The sequence below is a fragment of the Hirundo rustica genome, chromosome 16 (assembly GCF_015227805.2).
Source record: "Hirundo rustica isolate bHirRus1 chromosome 16, bHirRus1.pri.v3, whole genome shotgun sequence".
In the NCBI taxonomy this organism is placed as follows: Eukaryota; Metazoa; Chordata; class Aves; order Passeriformes; family Hirundinidae; genus Hirundo; species Hirundo rustica.
Genome location: NC_053465.1, coordinates 15199624 through 15220848, shown reverse-complemented (window position 1 = coordinate 15220848; position 21225 = coordinate 15199624). Strand labels below are relative to the sequence as shown.

The 21225-nt window shown below is 42.1% G+C and overlaps 1 protein-coding gene across 5 annotated transcripts in view; it reads left to right on the top strand.

Moving 5' to 3' along the window:
• The first annotated feature begins 2001 nt into the window (after positions 1–2001).
• Positions 2002–21225, top strand: part of ERGIC3 (ERGIC and golgi 3) — a 33427-nt gene continuing 14203 nt past the window's right edge. For 3 of the 5 annotated variants that reach the window (XR_009208380.1, XM_058422759.1, XM_058422758.1), the window contains exons 1-9: positions 2002–2127; positions 2272–2342; positions 2846–2933; positions 3025–3171; positions 4403–4496; positions 5638–5803; positions 7614–7671; positions 19404–19435; positions 20081–20177. Coding sequence is in view for 4 of the 5 variants with exons in the window: in XM_058422759.1 (XP_058278742.1) it covers positions 2040–2127; positions 2272–2342; positions 2846–2933; positions 3025–3171; positions 4403–4496; positions 5638–5803; positions 7614–7671; positions 19404–19435; positions 20081–20177 (841 nt within the window). In the remaining variant the exon portion in view is untranslated. Of the gene's footprint in view, positions 2128–2271; positions 2343–2845; positions 2934–3024; positions 3172–4402; positions 4497–5637; positions 5804–7613; positions 7672–19403; positions 19436–20080; positions 20178–20325; positions 20425–21225 lie in introns of all 5 variants that reach the window. The other 2 variants (XM_058422760.1, XM_040080402.1) reach the window with 2 other exon arrangements.

Below are 21225 nucleotides of genomic sequence, written 5' to 3'. Positions count from 1 at the left end.
ATGAGAAATTAGGTTATATTAGCAAGCAGCTAAAAAGGGTTATAAATTGTGCGACATTTAAATACTTACAATTAATAACAACATGTAGAGACTAATACACAAATGCGAAAGCCAATATTATAGGGTCATTTTTAACACAAGCCGACCCACAATTCTGGGAGAAGGTGACATTAACTTTTGCCTGGGACTGTAACCCCCAGGGATGCTGTTTCCCAGTCTGCCTCAGGGGCAGCCACATTTGTTCCCCTGATGGGGGTTCTTCTATTACCACTCTTTTAGGAAAAGAACAGAACATCTGCCAGCTTTTACCACTTATAAATGTTATTTTAATTAACAGTTGCATGAAAATCGAAAGGGTGGATTTTTTTCTTTTCCTGTGAGTTACTGCGGCATTCAGTGATGTAATGCGATGGGAAAAGGATGAGCTCTTACCCTGGTTTTGGGGTTTTTTTAAGTGTGTCAAGGCCAAATGAGTAAAGAATTTAATGAGATTTATACTGCTCTGGAAGTGAATTTCTGGGGACAGCTTTGTAACTAAACCAATTACTTTTAATTAAAGTTACATTTATCACAAACTTGAGCATAGCTGCTGGTAAACTGCCCCAAAAGTCTGTAGAACAATGTAATCTGGAATTTATATATAAATCTTTTGACTCTCAGCTGCATCATCTTTTTTCAAAACCAAGATGAATCACAGTTGCACTTCCTTGTGAAATTAGACATTGCACAGAAGAAAAAGAGTGATTTGTTTATAAAAGAAATCAAGTTTTATATCTTAAAAATGTTAAAATTCCTAGCTTAGAACTGTTGCTATAGGAATTACTTTAATAGCTCTCTGTATCTGCTTCTGGTCTACAGCTGCTCAAGTGGCTGAGGCCAGGACTTTGAGCTGTGTGCTGTAATTAGGTCACACAGCCTCATTTCTGAACTCATTCCAGGGAAAGTCTGTGAGTTTCCATCGATCTGGAAAATAAGTGTTTATAGTGTACTTCAGTATAACTTCAATATTTATATCTAAACTACCAAGCTGCTTGTCTGAAAGTTGCTTGTATAAAACTAAGAGCAAGATTAGAAAACAAATCCATTCCCTTATTGATAAAATAATTTATTCTAAAAACATGGTTCTGTTCTTGCCATTATAAGTGATTTGGGTATGGAAAAAAACAGTATATTTAAATATATTACATATAAGGTAGTGTTCATGAAATAGGGAAGAAGAATAGTGATACCCCTAATGACAGAAATGATTTAATGTATTTCTTTTGTAGACAAATTATATTAGTATGCAGTGCAGACCTGTTTCAGATACAATTATTTTCTTGTTTTTATCTTAAATCTTCTGGTTGTTTGGTCAGAAGAAGAGAACTATGATTTAGCATATTTCTCTTGAGATTTCAAGAAAAAGCCATCTGTGCTGAAATTTGGGGAAGAATTTGCCAGGTACACTGAATTTCATACATTCTGCTTCTTCCAGATATTTAGTACTTTCTTTGACTTCTTTTATTTGTACATCCTTCTTCAACCTGGTTGTAAAAATAAATAAATATTCACTGTTATTTTGTGTAGCTTTTCTGTGATGAACTACCAGTGGTGCCAGTGATAGTTTTTTGGTGTTGGATATATAAAAAGGCAGACTTGGCTTACTATCTTCAAAGACACATCTCTTTGAAGAAAGACTTGACAGTTAGGTTGCTAAACTGACCTGGAAACTTTACACCATAAAGATCCAGCACACTTTTCATACAATTATATTCTTTCTTTCTTTCCTTTCCCGTTTTCTCCACTTCTTCTTCCAAAGCACTGGTACTCTGCGAGACGCTTTGCTTCCCGCACTGTTGCTTGCCACAGCCGGCCCGGGGAACAGTTCTTCTCTCCATATGCTGTCAGTGCCCAGCTCCAGCCTTACCGCAACTGGAGGCCACACACGGGCTGCGGAGCCGGACCCACGCCGGGAGAGCTGGTCTCTGCCGGGGGCGGGCCCGGGAGCGGGGGCAAGGCCAGCGCCGGAAGGAGGGTTCGGTTCCGGGCTGCGCGGCGTCATGGAGTCGCTGTGGCGGCTCAAGCGGTTCGACGCTTTTCCTAAGACCCTGGAAGATTTTCGGGTCAAGACGTGCGGAGGAGCGCTGGGTAAGCGGTAGTGGAGGAACGCTGGGTGAGCAGGAGTGGCTGCGAGTGGTCGGAGGACCTTAGCGGGCCGGCGCTCGTCAGCGGCTCGGGGCGGCAGCGGGGGCGTTGCAGCGTGGCTGACAGTGGCTCTTGTCTCCCCGGCAGTGACGGCTGTTAGCGGCCTCATCATGGTGCTGCTTTTCTTCTCGGAGCTGCAGTACTACCTTACCAAGGAAGTAAGTACCGCCGATGGGGCTGGCTCAGCCCTCCGGTACTGCCTCTCACTCGCGGCGGGCAACCCTTCAGGGCGGCCGGTGGGCCCTAGCCTCTGCCCCCACCATGCCGCCCCCTTGTCGCCCCCCACAGACCCACGGTTTGCGGTATTTTTTTGTGCCCTGGCTGGTCGCCGCGGCGGTGGGAGCGAGCTGTCCTCCCACGCCTGTGGCGTCCCGCCGGGACTGCGCAACGTCTCGCTGCCTGCGAGCAGCCATGCCGTGCCACGCCACATGCCACGGCATGCCATGCCAAGAAGGGAAAGCAAGCGCTGAACCCTTGCTCCCTCCCCACTTTCAGAGATCTCCCAGTTATTTAACAGCATTTGGCTGTGCATGGCAGTGGCTCAGCTCTCTGCCAAATCTCTCCTGTCTTAAAAGTCAGCTGCTGGGCTACAGAACTGAGGAAAAGGGCTTTTTGATTTGCTTCCAAATAAAATGGGACTCTTTTTCTCCTTTGTTCCTAGGTTCATCCAGAATTGTATGTTGACAAATCAAGGGGAGATAAATTGAAGATCAATCTAGATGTTATTTTTCCACATATGCCTTGTGCTTGTGAGTAAGAATTCTGAATGCTGATGATAATTTTCATTCTTGGCAGGGACTCAAGGGACTCAGTGTGCCCGTAACAAATGTATGTTTATAGATCAGTTTCCTTGCGCACTGGTTTCAGATTTGAGCATTGATGCAATGGATGTAGCCGGAGAGCAGCAGCTGGATGTAGAGCACAATCTGTTTAAACAACGTTTGGATAAAGCTGGCAATCGTGTAACTCCAGAGGCTGAGAGACATGGTAAGATGCTGTTCTGCCTGTCCTGGGTGGATGCTCTGGTAGTCTTTCCACTGTATGCCTGTTTTGAGATTCGTGGGGATAAGTGACAGTTGTAGAGTGTCTAAATGACACAAAGTATTGAAGACAACCTTGTAGCATGCAGATCTATTAAACTACTGTTACATCAGTACTTTTGCAAGGAAATCTTTGCCCCGCCCCTCTGAAATTATGACAAAGACCCATGGATGCATTTAAGGAATAAATTGCACAGTTGGTGGTCTTTTGGGATTAGAAATCAAGCAGCTGTTCTTGCAAAACTTGGCTTTGGTTGTATCTCTAAATCACAGTGGGTGAACAAATGAGACTGTGTGGTTCAAGGAGAGAGCCTTTCTCTAGGGAAGGCTTCAATGACTTAACCTTTAAGCCTAAACTTGCACCTTACTCCATTAACTTTGTGTGTTTTAATGCACACCTGATAAATATATGTGGGTTGACCTATTGTTTGCAAGCTGTAATAAGTGATCCTTGGCTACATGAACCTCTCCTCTACATTTTTACATGTTATGACTCATCCTTTTTCTTTGATACAAACCAGAAAGGATTTTGACAAAGCATTTCAGTCACACAGTAATACTGTTCTGACTTTTCCTTTCCAAAACATGAGTTAGTTTTTCCCTTTTCTGGGAGTCAGTGTAGTTCTGCATATCAACATGATCAGATTTTTAGCTTGTATCAATTTAGATTTAACATTGCTGTTGTTGATGTTGAAAGGATAAACTAAGCCAAGAGCTGAACAATTGGCAGGCACAAGGATTTCTCCAGTTGTTGTAGGAATGTGGTGATAGTGTTCTTACTACTGTGTCACTTAGCAGCTACCACAGGTTGCGACTTTACAAATTATTGTCTGGGGAAAAAACTGTTCTACATGTTGTGAAGCAGATCCTATATCATCACTCGTAATGTACTGGTTGGGTCTACTTAAGACATATTTTAACAAAGCCTTTATGCAAGTATTGTCTGATGCTCCAGAAAGACTTACAGATAACCAGTTCTTTCCATGGAGGCTGTTCTTGAGAGGACAAATACTATGCTCCTTGTTGGCCTTCACACGTCAGCAAGCTACAAACATACCATTTCAGATGGGTGTTGGGTGCAGAATGTGCAGCAGCACATTGTGTGTGGAACACTCATTATGCATAGAGCAGAACAAGAGTACAAGACAGAGTTTCTAGATGTTCCTCTTTTGTCTTAGAGCTGGGAAAAGAAGAAGAAAAAGTGTTTGATCCAAATTCTTTGGATGCTGATCGCTGCGAGAGCTGTTATGGGGCAGAGTCAGAGGACATTCGGTAACTTTTACACCTTTTTCCTATCTTCTTAACGCTTGAATCCAGGTATGTTATATGCATTTTTTTTTCGAAATGTCTGTGAAGGTCTGTGAAATCCTGGTCTTAGGCACATGTTCAGTGATAAGAGCAGTTGTGGTTTGGTTATGCCTTTGGAAGCTGCACTCAAGATTGTTGAAGAGGTACATTTGTAGGTTGTTTGGATTGTCTACATGCCTGTTTAAGCAGTACAAAAATTGTATCTCAGCTGACAAGAGATTTTCTGTGTTTGTCCGGTGTCCAGAGTGGAGGTGTTTAAGTGATTTCACTGTTATGTGAGCTATCTTGACGTAAAACCTGGTTATGTCCTAGCCTTGCCTTCTCACTTCTGCTGCTGGCATTGCGTCCTTACAGGAGCAAAGACCAGACATCTCTGGCTCACACACACAACAGGATCTCTCTTTGTATTTCTTAATCCTCTTAACAGGAAATTACTGTAAGAATGGATCCATGATATTCCATATAGGTTCTGGACTAATCTTGGCTATTTTTGGCTTGGTAGTAACTTGGTTTGTTCCATTTGTCAAGCTGTGTCCTTTCCCAGAGACATTTTCATCTTGAGGGTTTCATAATTGCTGCCTTCAACAGCAGGAATTCCCTCAACATGTCCAGCAAAACATGGAACCAAGGAAGAAACCTGGGTTTTTTAATGGTAACTAAGGTATTATCCACAGCTAGAAAAGTACAAAGAAAGTTTGCAGTTAAGCCACCCTTTAGCCCAATGTCTTGGCCTGAAAACAAAGGAAAGGAGCAATAGAAACAGGCAGGTGCTTTGTTCACATAGGGGAGTTCCAGGCTGCTCATAACTGTGGGACACTGATGTTCTTGTGGCAAATTTCTTTGCCTAGGGCTGCCTTGGGTGTGTAAATGGCCAGGCAGAGCCCTCTTCAGACTCCAGTCTGCTTTCAAACAGCATGCATCCTCATCTCCAAACCTCAAAAAGCACATCAAGAAGCTCATGCTCATTCAGGAGCATTAGGTCACTTTTCAAGGTCTGGTCCCCAACATTTGTGTTGAAGAAGAATCCATCAAGGATTCAAGTCCTGAGCTGGAGCATCTCTTCTTAATGATAAAGATGGTAAGATGGTGCTTGTGCTTTTTGCAGGTGTTGTAATACTTGTGACGATGTCAGAGAAGCATACAGGCGGCGAGGCTGGGCCTTCAAGAACCCAGATAGCATAGAGCAGTGCAAGAGGGAAGGGTTTAGCCAGAAAATGCAAGAGCAGAAGAATGAGGGCTGCCAAGTATATGGTTTCCTAGAGGTCAACAAGGTGAGAGAGTGCTTTTGCTGTGAATCTGCTGCATGGTGGTGAGGAATGTGAAAAGGCAGAGTTGGGGCATTCCTCTCCTTTTCCAGCTTTGGGTGCTTACAAGACTGTCATATAATAACCTCTGGGATCAGCAACATCTTTGTTCTTGTCATGGGGTTCAGGAGGACAGTCAGGAAGAGCAGTGGGAAAGAGGCTAATTCTAGTTTATGTTCTGTGGGTTGGTAGGAAGTCATGGTAGCTGGAGAAATTTGCCTTTTCCGCCCACCTGGGTACTGACTCTTTTTGCTGAGATTTCTGGAGGAGGGGAGCGCTCCTTTGAGCTTGAATTGTTCCACCTGTCCTTCCAGTCTTAAATCAGAGGCTACAAGTGGATGCTGGAGATAGCAGTAACCAACAGCTTGCCTGCAGAGGTATTGGAGAGAGTGAAATGTTATCTCCTTTAGAAAAACGGTGGGGGCAAGGCTATTGGAGTTGGTTGTCAAGGCTGAAAATGCTCACAGAGGTGGTTTTTGCAAGTGATGTATGAAAATACACAAGATGCACCAGGTAACTATGTAATGTGTCATTACCCCCACAAACACACAGGTTACATACCCAAGTACCTTTAGAAGTCAGACTCAGGCAATATTTTTTAACTTCAAATTCTGGGGTGTTTTTGGTTTTTTGTGGTTGTGTTTAGTTGGTTTGTTTGTTTGTGTGTGTGGTTTTTTGTTTTGTTTTGTTGTTTTTTGTTTTGTTTTGGAGGGGTTTTTTGTGATTTTTTGGTTGGTTGGTTGGTTTGGTGTGGTTTGGTTTGGTTTTTTGGTTGATTTTGGTTTTGTTTTTTTGGTGGTTTATTTTTTTTTAATCCTTGTGTATTCTTTCTAGAGACCACAGTCTTTATTTCTAGAAAGTAGACCTTGTACTCACAAATCCAGACATTGTGATTTGAGCATCATCATAGATATCGTACTATTCTGGGACCCTCTCTCACAATATATGATGGGCAGGAAGGGGAATACTGGATATAGGAATGGTCCAAGTGTGAGTGTCACTGGGGAAGTTTCTGGGGCCTTTTTTTAGGCACTTGGAATTTGGCCCATCTTAATTATCAACAGGTCTACAGTTAACATAAGGTGTAGGTTTCCTAGGCATTGAAGTTGTAATATAATATGTAGGCTTGGAACATTCACATCTTCCAGGGCAGAGTGTATATGATTGCTAGTAAGTGTCAGGGAGGATTGGCACCTAATATCCATATCCTTTTCAGAGTCCAGGATGAAATTTTACTGGTTTGTCTTTTGCAGATTTTTTGGGTGTTGGGTTGTTTTGGGAGGGGGATTTGGTAGGTTAAGTGCTTTTTTTTTTTGCATGCTCTTACTTTCATGGGTGTATACATTGGATCACTGCTGATTATTGTAACAAGTGTTTTCTTACCCTGTTAACTCTCACTTTCTCTTCTCCTTTTCTTTGAAACTGTTTTGTATTTTCTGAAGGACCAGACAGTTCCCTACTTGGAGTTAATTCCTCGTTCTCATTTTTATGTCCACTAAATAATCTGCATAGAACAGTTGTTATCCACAATCAGTATCAGTATTTATCAGTATTTATGTTATCAGTGTTTAATTATGGCTTCCAGCATCATTGCCTGTAATGAACATGGGAAATTCATACCTCTGTTAGGATAATGTGTGCTTCTACTGTCACCTGTGAAAATGAGTTGGTTGGTGTCTGTCTTGTGTAAACAAAATCTTAAAAATCCAAACATCAGTACAACTGCTTTATTTCTATAGAGTCAGACCATTTAATGAAAGGTTACTCTCTCCTGCAGGTCGCTGGAAATTTCCACTTTGCACCAGGAAAAAGTTTTCAACAGTCTCATGTACATGGTAAAGTATTTTCTTCTCCTGCTTATTGAACCTTTTGGTTTCAAGTGTGTCTGACCATTTTCTTTTAATATCTTCGCATTGCTGTCTGTAGTAACAACATCACTACTTCAATGGGGTGGACATTGTTGAAGTTTTGTTACACTGGTTTAGAACTATCATGGACAAACAGAAGTCTAGTTTCTAGGGGTGCTGCCATATGAGTGTGGAAGAACTTGGCAGAGAATGTTTCTAGGCAGTCTCTTAGTTCTGCAAAACTTTGCTGCTCTGCAGTCAAACAACCTCAAGTAAAGTTTTCAGTCCATGACCTGACTACTGGTACCTCTGGAGGGGATATTCTCCTCTATTCTTGAGTTTCAGAGCAAAATTTAAGTTGTGAAGGACTTCCTTGAGTGCATATATATATAAATATAGCGTGGCCACAACAATAGTGGTAGTTTGCAAAATCATGAAATGGTTTGAGTTGGAATGGACCTTTAAAGGTCATGTCAAATCCTCCTGCAATGCGCAAGGACACCTTCCACTAGAGCAGATTACTAAGAGCCCTGTCCAGCCTGGCCTTGAATATTCCCAGGGACTGGGCATCCACCAGCTCTCTGGGCAACCTGTGCAAATGCCTCGTCACCTTCAACATTTACAATTTCTTATATCTAGTCTGAATCTGCATTTCTTTAGTTTAAAAGCATTGCCCTTGTCCTGTCGCAGCAGGCCTTATTAAAATGTCTGTTCCCATCTTTCTTATAGTTCCCTTTAGTTATTAGAAGGGGCTCTCAGGTCTGCCCAGAGCCTTCTCTCCTCCAGGCTCTCCTAGCCTCTCTCCATAGCAGAAGTACTCCAGTCCTTGGAGCATCTTTGTGGACTCCTCTGGATTCACTCCAGCAGGTCCACATCTTTCCTGTGCTCAGGATCCTAGAGCTGGAGGCATCTCTGCAGGTGGGGTCTCACCTGAGTGGAATAGAGGGGGAGAGTCCTCCCCCTCACCTGCTGCCCGTGCTGCTGGGAATGAACCCAATATGCAAGTGGTTTCTGGACTGCCAGTGCATATGGCCAGGTCATATTAAGCTTCTCATCCACTAACACCCCCAATTGCATCTCCCCTGGGCTGATCTTGACTTGTTAGTCCCCAGCCTGTGTTGGTACTGGGGGTTACCCTGTCCCAGGTACCTTGCATGACCTTAACCTGATCATGTTAAACCTCTGAGGTTCACTGTCCCCACTTCTCAAGCTTGTACGTGTTCCTGTGGATGGCATCCTGTCCCTCAAGCACGTCAACCTCATTACACAGCTTGTTATCTGTAAACAGGCTGAGGTGCACTCAATCCCACTGTTGATGTCATTGATGAAGGTATTAAACAGTACTGGTCCTAGCATGGACCCCACTTGTTACTTCATCTGTATATTGAGCCATTGACCACTAACCTTTGGATGTGATCATCCAGTCAATTCCTTATCCAGTGAAGGGTTCACACATCAAATTTGTATTTTTTCCTTCTGTCACTCAGTCCAATTTAATCTGTACCACTGAGGTTAAGGTCAGGGGAGAATGTGAATGTACTTGGTGAGAGTAACTGGTATTTGGAAAAAAACTTTTGAGCACAGAAGCAGCACTTTTGTACAAACACTAATAATGAGAAAAGATAGTTTTCCCCACATTACTGATTTTTAGTAATAAATAAAATATTTCACTTACTGTGACAAAGCCTGTTTTGTGTGCTTAGACTATCACAACAACAGCAACCTTATTACAGCCAGGATTAACAAAGTCAATGGCATACATATAAAGGAGAAGCATCTCTGGATTACATGTCTCTGTAACAGGAATGCAGGCTGGCTGCCTCAGCTACAGAGAGGAGGGGATGAGGTCAGGATAGCTCTCCTAATTCCATGTCCTCCAGAAGCGCTGCGTAGCTGAATTAAAAATGCAGTCGGAAAATACCGATAAAACCCCAACAGGTTGTGTAGTTACTGCCAACCTCATTCACTTCTTTGTTCCCACTGGCTATATCTGATGGCCCTCCTCTTTTCCATGGAAAAAAGAGTGTATATTTGCTTCCTGCTCTCTCGTTGCCCCTCAGCATGTCATAGGCCTTTCCTGTGGCAGGGCTCAGGGCATATCTTTCTCTCCTGAAGAGTCACAGCTTATGAAGTGGTCATTTGGGGAAGCCATTTCAACCTCTGAGCTTCCTTGCAGGATTTCTCTGAACCTCTTTCAGTTCAGCTCTGTCCAAGCTAAGCGGTGAGATGCAGTAGCCTAATGATTTTCTTCCCTTTTGTTCTCTCTTGCTTTCCCAGTTATTTGTAAAGTGTGGTTTTTCCTTTTTACCCAGCCTTTTCCTTGGCATGTGTTTTCATGTCACTAGCTAACAAACGAGGGAATTTTTCCAGACCCATAAGGAAAATGGACTGCTCAGAACATGGTTGTTTTTTTGTACATGACTCACTGTAACCTTTCTTTGTAATCCTTTGTTTTTTCTCCCTTTAATTACAGATAAAGAATTTGATTAGTATTAGAGGACAGAGTTCTGTGGGATATTTCCAGAACTCTTATCTCATTTGGATCATACTTCCAGACAAGAACTTACGTGTTTGTGGTGTTTGATTCCTTCGGTAAGGTCTGCATTAACATGCAGTCCTATTAGTACACTTAACAGAATGTCACACAGGATGAAGTTGAATGTCTAAGAGAAGTCTGAATATTCCAAATTGTTGTTGTTGGAAGTCACATTAACAATTCACTAAATAATTTTACTAGACTTACTTGATGCTGAACTCTAATGACTGACAGAATTTTTGCTTTTCCTTCTATTCCCTACTGATATGAATCGTTAGAGAATATGGGGGTGAAGAATATCAGTACTTTGGAAAGTTCAGTCCACTGCACCATAATTCTTGCCTCCCATTGGAGTCTGTACCACATTTGTATGGCTGATGGTTGAATTTTTATTTTGTGGTGGCATTGGAATACTGAAGCTTGCATATCAGCTTTTCAGGTTTTTTGCATTGTTCCTCTCTTCTTATGCTGAAGGTTCCTGTCGTATCATAGATCACCAGCTAGGAAATGGGCATTGAGCATCACTGTGACAGTGCCAAGGATCCTATTAAGCAGCACTTTGTAGATGTAACTGCAAATGTAATCCTGATATGAGCTTCTGAACTTTTGTCCTGTGCTTGGTGTTAACATCTTGAAAATGTAACTTCTTTCCTGGGGAGAAGCAGGTGGAAGTGGCTTTATTTCAGAAAGTAGAATAAGAGGGGCTGAACACAGGACAGCACTGTATAACGTGCAATTTTATTTCTGTTTAGTAATTTTACTTCAGTTATATGTAACTTTATTTGCAGAAGGTCTGTATTCTGGGCTCTCCATTAGAGGGTGAGCACTTTACTACTCGAGGTAGTATTTTATCTAGTTTTCACCATTACTATATGTTTTATATGTTTTAGTGTGTATTGTTACTCATTCCTGATCTCAGGTCATCAGAATTGTCCTGTCTAGGATGATTCACATGGCTGATCTTATGCCTTTGTGCTATCTAAAATGGCTAATTACCTATTAGCAAGTGCATAAATATAATGCTTGAACTTCTTGGACAGGTACTCCATCTCTGTTCCTCACATCTCACATTCCCTGAGAATCCGAGCTGAACCTTTGGAAATGTGTTGTTTTTGAATGAAGCAGTGATGCGGTTTTTCATCCCAAGTTATTGGAAACATTTAAAATTAGTCACTTTAGGCTTGCACCATGATGTGCCATCATCAGTGTCAGAGAAGACCCCCAACTCCAGAATGTCATACTGGCTGCAAATGGTCATTTGTTTTTCAGTTGCACTGAGAAATCTCAGATTGTTAGGAGGGTTGAAAGAGATTATGAGTAGGCCTGAAGCACTTCCAGTCAGAATTTTTAACACTGAAACCAATAGTTTTGGCTCTTCTGCATTAAGGGAGGCCAGAGTCAAACGTTACTGATGCTTAGAGTCTTCTGTTTTAAGCAGCACAGCCTCAAAGCTTTCTTATTAATTTGGTTCTTGCTGAGGCTGCAGTTGCTTCACTGTTGTCTGTTGTTTAGGCTTTGAATCCTAAACTGAGATTTTATGTTTGGGTTATGCAACGTGTTTCAGGTTTTGGTGAAGTTCTCTGTTTCAGTTTTGCATCTGCAAGGACAACCTCCATCATCCTGAAGACACACTCTCAATGACTGTGACAATTTCTGTGGCTGAAGCAGTCTGTATGTGGTCCAGACGTTGTGGTTTTCTTATACCCTACATGTCAGCTGGAGGAACAGTTATTTTTGAAGATGCTGTTTTTGAGAGATTACTGTTTGTTTTTGTTCTCTCTTGTGGTGATGACTGTGGAAGGAAAAAACACAGGTAAGCTGCTCTTTGAGACAATGATGGTCTTGGAAAAGGAGCTGCCTACTTGGAGCCACCAAGCTTTGCCTAGAAAGGTGTGAAGCTTTGTTAGCTCTCTAGGAGTCAGATCCACTGGTCAATTGTACATCTTCATTAGTGTTCTGCTTACATATTTAAAGAAGGTCTTGTTTCTTTCTCTGCTGAAGATTGACAGCCAGAACCTATTTGAACTCATCCTTAGACACTGTGGATGACCCCAAATAGCCTCTCTTACTTTACATACTTTTTAGTGTTTTTATTACTGAATTGTGAAAAGATACCAGGTCTTTGACTGCAGACTGGTTGTCATTTTTCAAGTCCCTTGGCACCTTCTCAGTTTCAGCCAAGAGCAAGTGACACTAACTCCTTTTTCTGCAGAGACTGCAGTGTCCTTCTTTGTTCCTTCCCTATAGCTCAAGTAGTTGTGGGCCTGTTACTATTGCACAGGCCTCTACAGGTAACAGTTGCTTATCTGAGTTCTTCTCCTGCCCAATGACATACTTGAAAAAAAATGGTGCAGGACTCAGTCTCCATGAGGACACCAGTTCAGTGTGGAGGAGATCCAAATCCTCTGATCACCTCTACACTATTCCTGCCATAGAGGAGGAGTGTGTGAGCTCATTCTAACTTTTGTCCCAAAGTAGTGTCTGTTAGGGAACTGTTTTTATCCTCATACTGAATACTGAACACTGAGAGTCTTACTTCAACCTGAGCATTGCCAAGGACTTCTCTTTTTACACTAGTGACTTCTTATCAGAGTTTGATTGTCTTGGTGCTGAAAGATGCAAGTTCTCACCCATTTATGGTGGACAGACTGTTTTCAAGTTATATCAAGTCTGTTTTGGAGACAACAAAAATGACACTTTCATCTGTCACTTCCCTATCATCCATCAGAACTCAAGTGATACCAGTTTTTGGGAATGCTTAACATTTGTCAAGTAGTCCTCTGGAGCTGCCTTTTCTTCTCCATACCGAAAATTGTGCTATTGTAGAAGCACCAGCAGAGATGTGGCAGAGGGGATCAGAATTCCTGTGGGAAGGATTCAGGGGCCTAAAGGCTATAAGGCCCTGTATGTCTATGACAGTTGCTGATTAGTGTTAAATATATATATTGCATTGTGTTAAGTACAAATGAATAAGCTTTTGAAACAAACAAAAGAGGAGTTACTTAACCTCCTTTGAGATACGCTGTTCAAACATACATTTCCCCTGCCCCCGATCCTTCTTGGTATGCACCTTTGTCAGGGTCTTACCAACAGAATGAGCAAAACCAGCCTCATGGTTTGTTATTTTCACTGTGCATCAGGTGGGATGAAAATAGCACAGGACTGATTAAGAATAAAAAAACCTGTTACCCAGCTCTGAATGTTAATATGTTGCAAATATAAACCTTGAGTGCATTTCTGAATAGCTTTGCTCCTAAAATGACCTCTCTTACCTTATGACTGAAAAAGAATCTAAATATAACCAGTATCGTTGTTTGGCATGCTGCTTTGGAGCTCACTTAACATATATGCACATCCCACTGTGCTTTTCCTTTCAGTGGTTAATTACTACATTTTGAGTTCTCTGTTACACTTTAAATGATTGCTTGACCATATATCAGCTTTAACTATCTAGGGGGTCATGTTATACGACCTAGAAAGCACACTAGTGCAGATGTTACTCTTCTCCTTTTTGATATGAACTTTAAATGTACCCTACCTGAATCTCTTTATCTTTTCTTTGTAAGGATATGAACATTTCTCTTTTCTCTCCTACTCTGCTTATTTTCCCAGTACATGCTGTTGAGTTAGATGTTGCTATATCCTTTTTTTTCCTCAGAACTACAGAACTAACATAATTTTTTTATTTGCTGAGCCCATAAATCTCCTTTGGAAGGAGCTGTTGATCTGGGCTGGGATTTGAGATTTCCAGGAAGCTAAAAGGAGAACTAGGCCAGGTGATTCTTCCGTGGTAAACAAGGTGGAAAAGTTTGATAATCTTTGTCTTAAATGATTTTAGTATCTCCATGTTGGAGATAATGTTTTGGCAAATGTTAGCTGCACTGTGCAGTGTGCTGGCTTGAAGGCAAAACCAGCGAGAGACTCCAAGTCAGAAAAAAACAATTTAATAGGAGAAAAAAAAGGTAAAATAAAATAAAACAAATGCAATAGTACAAAAGATCACTGGCAGAGTCAGAATACAACCGGACACCGTGGTGGTAGCAGTCCAGATGAAGTGGTCTTGTTGAAGCAGTGATCCTATAGAAAGGTCTAGTAGCTCTTATCCTCTGTGAATCCAGTGGGTAAGGCTGCCTGTGCTGTTCCAAATCCGAGAGTATATCCAGGTGGGAATGCTTGGCTCCTCCCCCTGGGCGGAGCATCTCACAATGGGCTGATACCATTTTAGCAGTCTTGCAATGGGTCCTTGATTCCCCATTGAACAGAGACAGGTCCCAGAGGGAGTTATCTATGAGTCATGCAGCAGGCATTGATGGCCCATTAACAGAAGATAGTCTGGAGGGAGGGGGCAAGGGAAACAGTGGTGCCCAACCTAGTTTCAACAACTCATGTTGGTGGTGATAGAATACATACTTTGGGCACATCTTACATTGTAACCTAGGACATGCAGCTAATGTGCTTGAGGGGAACATGCTGACATGTTGAAGCAACTTCTACCTTTTCAAGTCAGATGAGAGAATTATCTCACCTAATCTTATTTGTACAATATATTAGAGAATATCTCTTGAGAATTCATGTACCAAGCCAGTTGATCTGTGAGTAGTTTGTAGGAACTTTCACAAGGGTTAGTAAACCCCTGTATTTTTCTAAGGGTAATCAAGGTAGTTGCAGGTTGAGATGTGTTGTTTTGAGTCAGTTACATCTTGCAGAGGGCTCAGACTCTCAGCTTTTCTCACTCTTTCTCTTAGTTGCAACATTTTCTATGTTGTTCCTTGTCTCATTCCCCTCTTCACAACTCATCTTTATGCCACTTCGTCTTCCTGCCACTGTGCTCCTGTAAGATATTTTCCTCCATAAAATATAAACTCCCTCCCAGTTTGAAAAGTGGTGTCCTATCTCACCTTGGAGCAATGTGTTTCGGTGGCTGTCTTTGGTTTCTTGGAACCTTCACATGTTTATTGACAGAGTCCTGAATGGATGTAAGTGCTTTTAATCCTCTTTTAGGGGTTAAGGACTGAATTTTGAAGTCCAAGGAGGCCTTGTGATTGTTCAGGTCAGAAATGCTGGATGGGGGGGAGAGTTCTTCAGATAGACAGTGGTTGTTAAAACTATGTTACTAAAATCACAAAGAAATCTTGGTTCTATAAAGCAAAGTTCTTGACAAACTGAAAATCTTTATTTTTCTGTTAGGTGTGGTTAAGGAAACAAAGAAATGTGTTTGTTTCTTCAGAAATAAGAGTCTTTGGTCCTAGCAAATAGTCTTGTAAAGATCTTGTTTTTCTTCCTTGTCCTATTCCTTATCTTAGCTGGCTAAAAAGCCTGCTGGTTTATGTTAACATGTATCTGCAATGTAGAGTTTGTACATATGTGCTTAGCATAATCAACAGTGATCAAGGAGAAATAAACCTGTGGGCTGGTGGAAGGCTGTTTTAGAAACTGAACTGCTCTACTGCAGAGTTGTAAATCACTTATTGGAGAGGAGTTTTATAAAAACTACTTAGTTGTGGAAAGCGTAGCAGAGCACTCTGGGGATATTTTGATTTCAATAGCTATAACTATTAATAGGGGTCACACACAAAGTAAGTCTAGTGTAGCATGTTAGTTAATGTCTGGTCCTTCTCAAGTGGTGCCCTGGGATGTCTCTGGTACTGTGCTATTCCTGTAAGTTTTGTCATGCTCACTAGTCTTCAGTACAACTTCACATGTACCAACACATGTGACTGCCTAGGTGATAAAGCTGATAAATGCCATAATCCTGCAAAGGGTTCTAGGAGCACAGCTACCAGGAGGATCATCCCTCTGCTTCTCTGTCCATCACTGTGCCAGTGCTGCTGTGGGATTATCCTTACTTTGGAGCTGTTCTGACTGGAAGAATAGCCTCACAGAAAGCAAGACTTGCATTTCAGACTTTTACAGTCTGAGATGGCTCATAAATGAAAGGTGGGTGGGATAGGAATGAGCTGTGGGACCAAAAGCTGGCTGGACAAAGAAAGTTTTATTTCTTTGGTGGTAGAATATCCTGAGTTAGAAGGGATCCACAAGGATAATCATGTAGGTCTGGTTTAAATGCAGACCCACTAGAGCCAGGATCTCTGTGGAACTTCGTTATAACTGAAGGTTAGCCTGCTAGTGTCTGTACAAAAGGCAGCAAGACTTGACACTTTACTGGCAGCTAAACCACAAAACTCTTGATTTAAGTGCAAATAATAGTGCAGCGTGAAACAGCCTGGTGTTGGTGGTAACTGTTAATAAAAACAGCATAGCATAATGCCAGGCCCACTTCTCCTTTAGTTTCCTTCCCCTGCCCACCATCACATATACTTCCAAATTTTTATTAGGAATTTCTTTTTTAAAGTTCATTGATACAGTTGTCAGCACACAGATACAGACACACAAAGCTATATGCTGTCACTGTGCTAGTGGCAGTGACAGGTCTGCACTCCAGTCAGAGACAGCAAAAGGAGTATCTGAAGCCAGTGCAGCTCTGAGCTCTTTGAAATGCAGAACCTTTGCCTTAATTCCAAGTACTGCAGCCTTAGTCTCTTAGGGCATTTAGCTGCGAAATGCAAGGATCTCTCCCTACATCAGAGCCTTAGGAGGAGTGCACTTTAGGCTTAGCATTTCCTTTTCTAACTGTACATTCTCTGTTGCGCATGCATATCTCTGGGTTTAGTAAGGGTTTTATATAAATACAAGTACAGCTTCTGGTGGTGTACTGAAAAATGTTAATTGAAAGAAAAGAGTTCATAGCACACTCAGGTAAATGTTTTAAAGGAGAGGCTAGTTCAAATCAGATGTTTAGCTTTGCAGCTGTCATGGTTTGCTACTGGCCAAACACCAGGCACCCACAAAAGTTGTTTGGTCACTCTCTCTTGCTCTCAGCTGGGCAGAGAGGGAAAACAAAATTAACAAAGGGCTTATGAGTTGAGATGAGGACTTAGGGAGAACACTCTTAAGGGCAAAAGTGTATAAAATTTAAAGGTATAAAGTAAATTTATTATTAATAGAGTCAGAGAAAGATAACAAGAAATAAAATAAACCTTTAAAACACCTTTTTTCTCCCCGAGCTGCTCCCTCTTTCCCACTGACAGTGCAGGGAGAGAGGGCATGGGAGTTTTGGTCAGTTCGTCACCCGAGATCTTTTTCTGTTTACTCAGGGAGAGGAGTCCTTCCTCTGCTATGGCTTGAGTCCCTCCCACAGACAAACAGTCTTCCCAAAACTATTGTGGCATGTCACTCATTCATGAGGTGCCGTCTTTTAAGGAGAGACTCTTCTAGTTTGGAAGCAAGGACCCTCTTTATCTCTGGAAGCATGGGCCCCCCTCTCTATATTCGGATCTCCTACTGGATCACAGCTTTCTCTGGCATCCACCCACTCTGGCATGAGCACTTCTCCCATGGGCTGCAAGTGGATCTTTGCATCCCCCATGGACTTGATGCATCACAGGGGGACAGTTTGTTTCACCATAGTCATCATGGTTTGCAGAGGAATCTTGGCTTTGACACTTGAGCACCTCCTCCCCCTCTTTTTCCACTGACCTTGGTGTTACCTTGTTCTCCCTCATATGCTGTCACTTTCCCCTCTTCTCTGACTAGATGAAAAACTGTTGCTCATAGGTACTTTTGATAACAAGTTCTGCTAATTCAAAGATTCTTGGAGGATCCCGCAGCTCTGAGAGGTCAATCTCATCTAGGTTTTGTCCCAGAGAGTCTCTCACCATGTTTCTGCTGCCAGCTGTGTGGCCCTCCACCACCAAGCAGGCAGTGGCAGCTGCCGTGGCGCTATTTAACACCTCTCTTGATGCAGGGTGCTGGGAAGGAGAAGCTGCTGCCACTGCCCCTGCCCTTCTTCCTGTGGCATGGCTGGCTAGGGGCGGCCAGCCAGGCAAGGCTCGCCACGCTCTGCACCAGGACAGCAGCAGCTGTGGTGCCTCACCACCCCTTGATAAAATTGCGTGCACACTGTTTTGATTTTCTTCTTAAGTTATCACAGAGGCATTACCACCCTCTCTAACTGGCCCAGCAGCATGTCCATCTTCAGTGCCCTCAGAGATTGGCTCTGTCAGACATGGTGGAAGCTTCCAGCAGCTTCTCACAGAAGCTACCCCCATGGCCCTTCCTTGCTACCAAAAACCAGGCTATGCCAAATCAACACAGCAGCTTGTCTTGTGCTAGGCAGAGCAGCATTTCTAAGCTTTGTTAATTATGTAGCGACACTTGGTGATCTGACACCATTGTCTTCTAAAGTAATAGCCCACGATTATTGAACTATGTTTTACTTTGCTAAAATGAAAGCTGAGGTCTGCTTTCCTGAGCACATGAATTTACCTTTTAAAGTGGCCACAGCTGCTGGCTTCTTTCATGACTGTGTGACTTTGGATGAACCTGGTAGGAGTGAAACTGAAATGGATTTGCAGTTTATATTTTCATGCTGAGACTGATGCTTCTGGTATTGCATAAAGTCATTTAAGTAGCAAACGAAAAGATATCCGCTGCCTCCCACTGCCAATATCTCTGCCAGATCCCTTCTAGGGGTGTGTGGTGCTGCCAACATTGTCACATTGCTATATGTGGGAAGAGTAGGGATGGGGCAGGCCAAATTCCCCAGATCACAGCACTAGTGACAGTCACTGTGGCCCTACGAGTGGTTTGTAAATACTCTGCTCAGGTCATCCCTGCAAAGACTTTTCTTTTCCCAGTATGTTCTCTGGGCAGCAGTAGCAAAGCTGATAGGTGGAGTGCTGAGAGTTACTAAGATGATGATGATTTTTAAGGGCACTTGCATGTTATATTAAAGCATGTACTCTGCTCATTTGTTAGTTTAGGTCTATTGTGCCTCTCTGTTTTACAGTAGTGAGAGGAGTTATGTGTGGCTAACAGCAAAGCTTTCCTTTCTGGCCTCTGGGATCTTGTTTTTTCCCTAGATGAAGAATACATGCAGGTGAGGACTGAATACCTAATCTGAAGTAACCCCAAATTAAATTTACTTGCCTTCATTCTAGCAAGGAGGTGTATTACAGCAGTTTTATCTGTCACACATGCAAGCAAGAGAGAAACCCAGGCAATTTTCTTGCCTCTTTAGATTGTGATGGAAATTAAAGGAGCTCACTTATGGCTAGGGTATGGTAGACAGATATTATTGTTATGACAATGTGAGCTATATTGTTAACTATTTTTCTATTTACAGTTCATGATCTGCAGAGCTTCGGACTTGATAATGTAAGTGTTCCTAAGGCAGTGTTCTAGTTCTCTTAGTCTATTTTCCTTCTGGATTTTCCCCCTGTTTCCACATTGAGATCCTAGATTGCTGCAGATTTGGCTTTATGAGTCTAAGCAGAACCTGGGTCCTGCTTTAACAGAGGGTTCTGAAATACATTCTTTGACATTTGCATGCTGTTTGTCAAGCCTGTACCTCTCTACTTGAGCCTGCCTTTCTCCTTAATCTATGCTTCACAGTTTCTTAAGGTTGATATTGTCACAACTGCTTCTGGATCTGTTGGAGTTTATCTTCTGCTGGGAGGAAAGCAAATGATGCTCTTAGCTGTTCCTTGAAGGCAGCTGACAGCATGTGCTCCTATGGCAAGGAGAGGAGTGGGTGGGAGGGCCTGCTCTGTAGATGGGAAGAAAGGGCATCGAGATACGAGGATTTCCATCAAGAGAAGGAGAAATTACTTGTCTTGAAATATACTATGAATAAAAAAGAAAAGCAAATGTTTTGGAGTTTACCTTTAGAATGCACAGAGAAAGGGAGTACCTGTCTATTCTAGAGCCACACTCAGAAAAATATACAAATGAACTTCGTGCCCCTTACCTGACCCCTCATATGCTGTGCAGCTGTTTGAGTTACTAGCATTTCCATTTCAGATCAATATGACACACTATATCAAACATCTCTCATTTGGAAGGGATTATCCAGGCATTGTGAACCCTCTGGATGGGACAGCCATCACTGCACAACAAGGTAAAAGGCATCTGAAAGAAGTCTCTTTTTAAGTGTCTGTATTAATAACTGTTAGAAGAGAATAGGACCAAAGTTCCCAGTTTTAACAAAAACCCTGACAGAGTTATGTGAAATGTGACTCCTCCACCTTGTGCTCTTTTTGGAGCAGCTGTCTCCATTCACCTGGAAGAAATCTGCCAACATGTTTGGATTCTGTGACCTTTCTGAAAGTTATCTCTGTTCAGAGTTCCTGGATGCACAACAGCAGGTACAGCATGTCATTATTAAAGGCCTACCTCAGATATAGCTCAAGGAGAGCCCTCTCTAGCTACTACATGCAGTGAGAGAGAACCAGAAGATGCAGGATAGAGGAAAAAGGCATAATCAGTAGCTGCTGGAGAGCTGTGGTGTCTGCCTGACCTTGACATACCCAACAGTAAAAGCTTGGAAAGCTGCAGTGAAGTTGAAATATTGCTGATCTTTCTAGATAGCTCCAGATTTGCTGGCTTGAGTATGAAAGACAGTTTTTTCCTTATGCTGCTGCTGTGCGGGATTTTATTTCCACAAGCCTGCATTTCTATGAAAGGTCCTTTACATGCCACTGCAGAGAGTTTTTTTTTACATACACTGAAGTCTGAAAAGTTTGTCTTTGAAGGTAATTTGAGTTCTATGTAATAAAACTTGGAGAAAGAAGTCATTTGTTTTGAAGCTGTGATAGAATTGTTAGTCCTACCTGAATCAATTCTTTTAAGTTTTCTACCATTGATTTTGATCCTTGTACCCAAATGAGAGGATGGTGTTTAAAAAAAAGTACAGAAAAATTTAAAGGCGTCATAATGTTCAATACAATTATGATGCTGTAGTTATTCTGTGGAGTAACAAACTATCTGAGAGGGAGGACATGTAGCTGACTGGTAAATTTCTGCATATGCTCAAGCTTTTCATCCTGAGCCTCAGGGAACCAGTTGGTAAATTCTTGAAGAATTCCTTCTGAAGACATGCTCCAGTAAAGAAGTAGGAGCAGTAGATTGCAGGTCAAATTTATGTTTATTGCAGCTAAAGATACCAT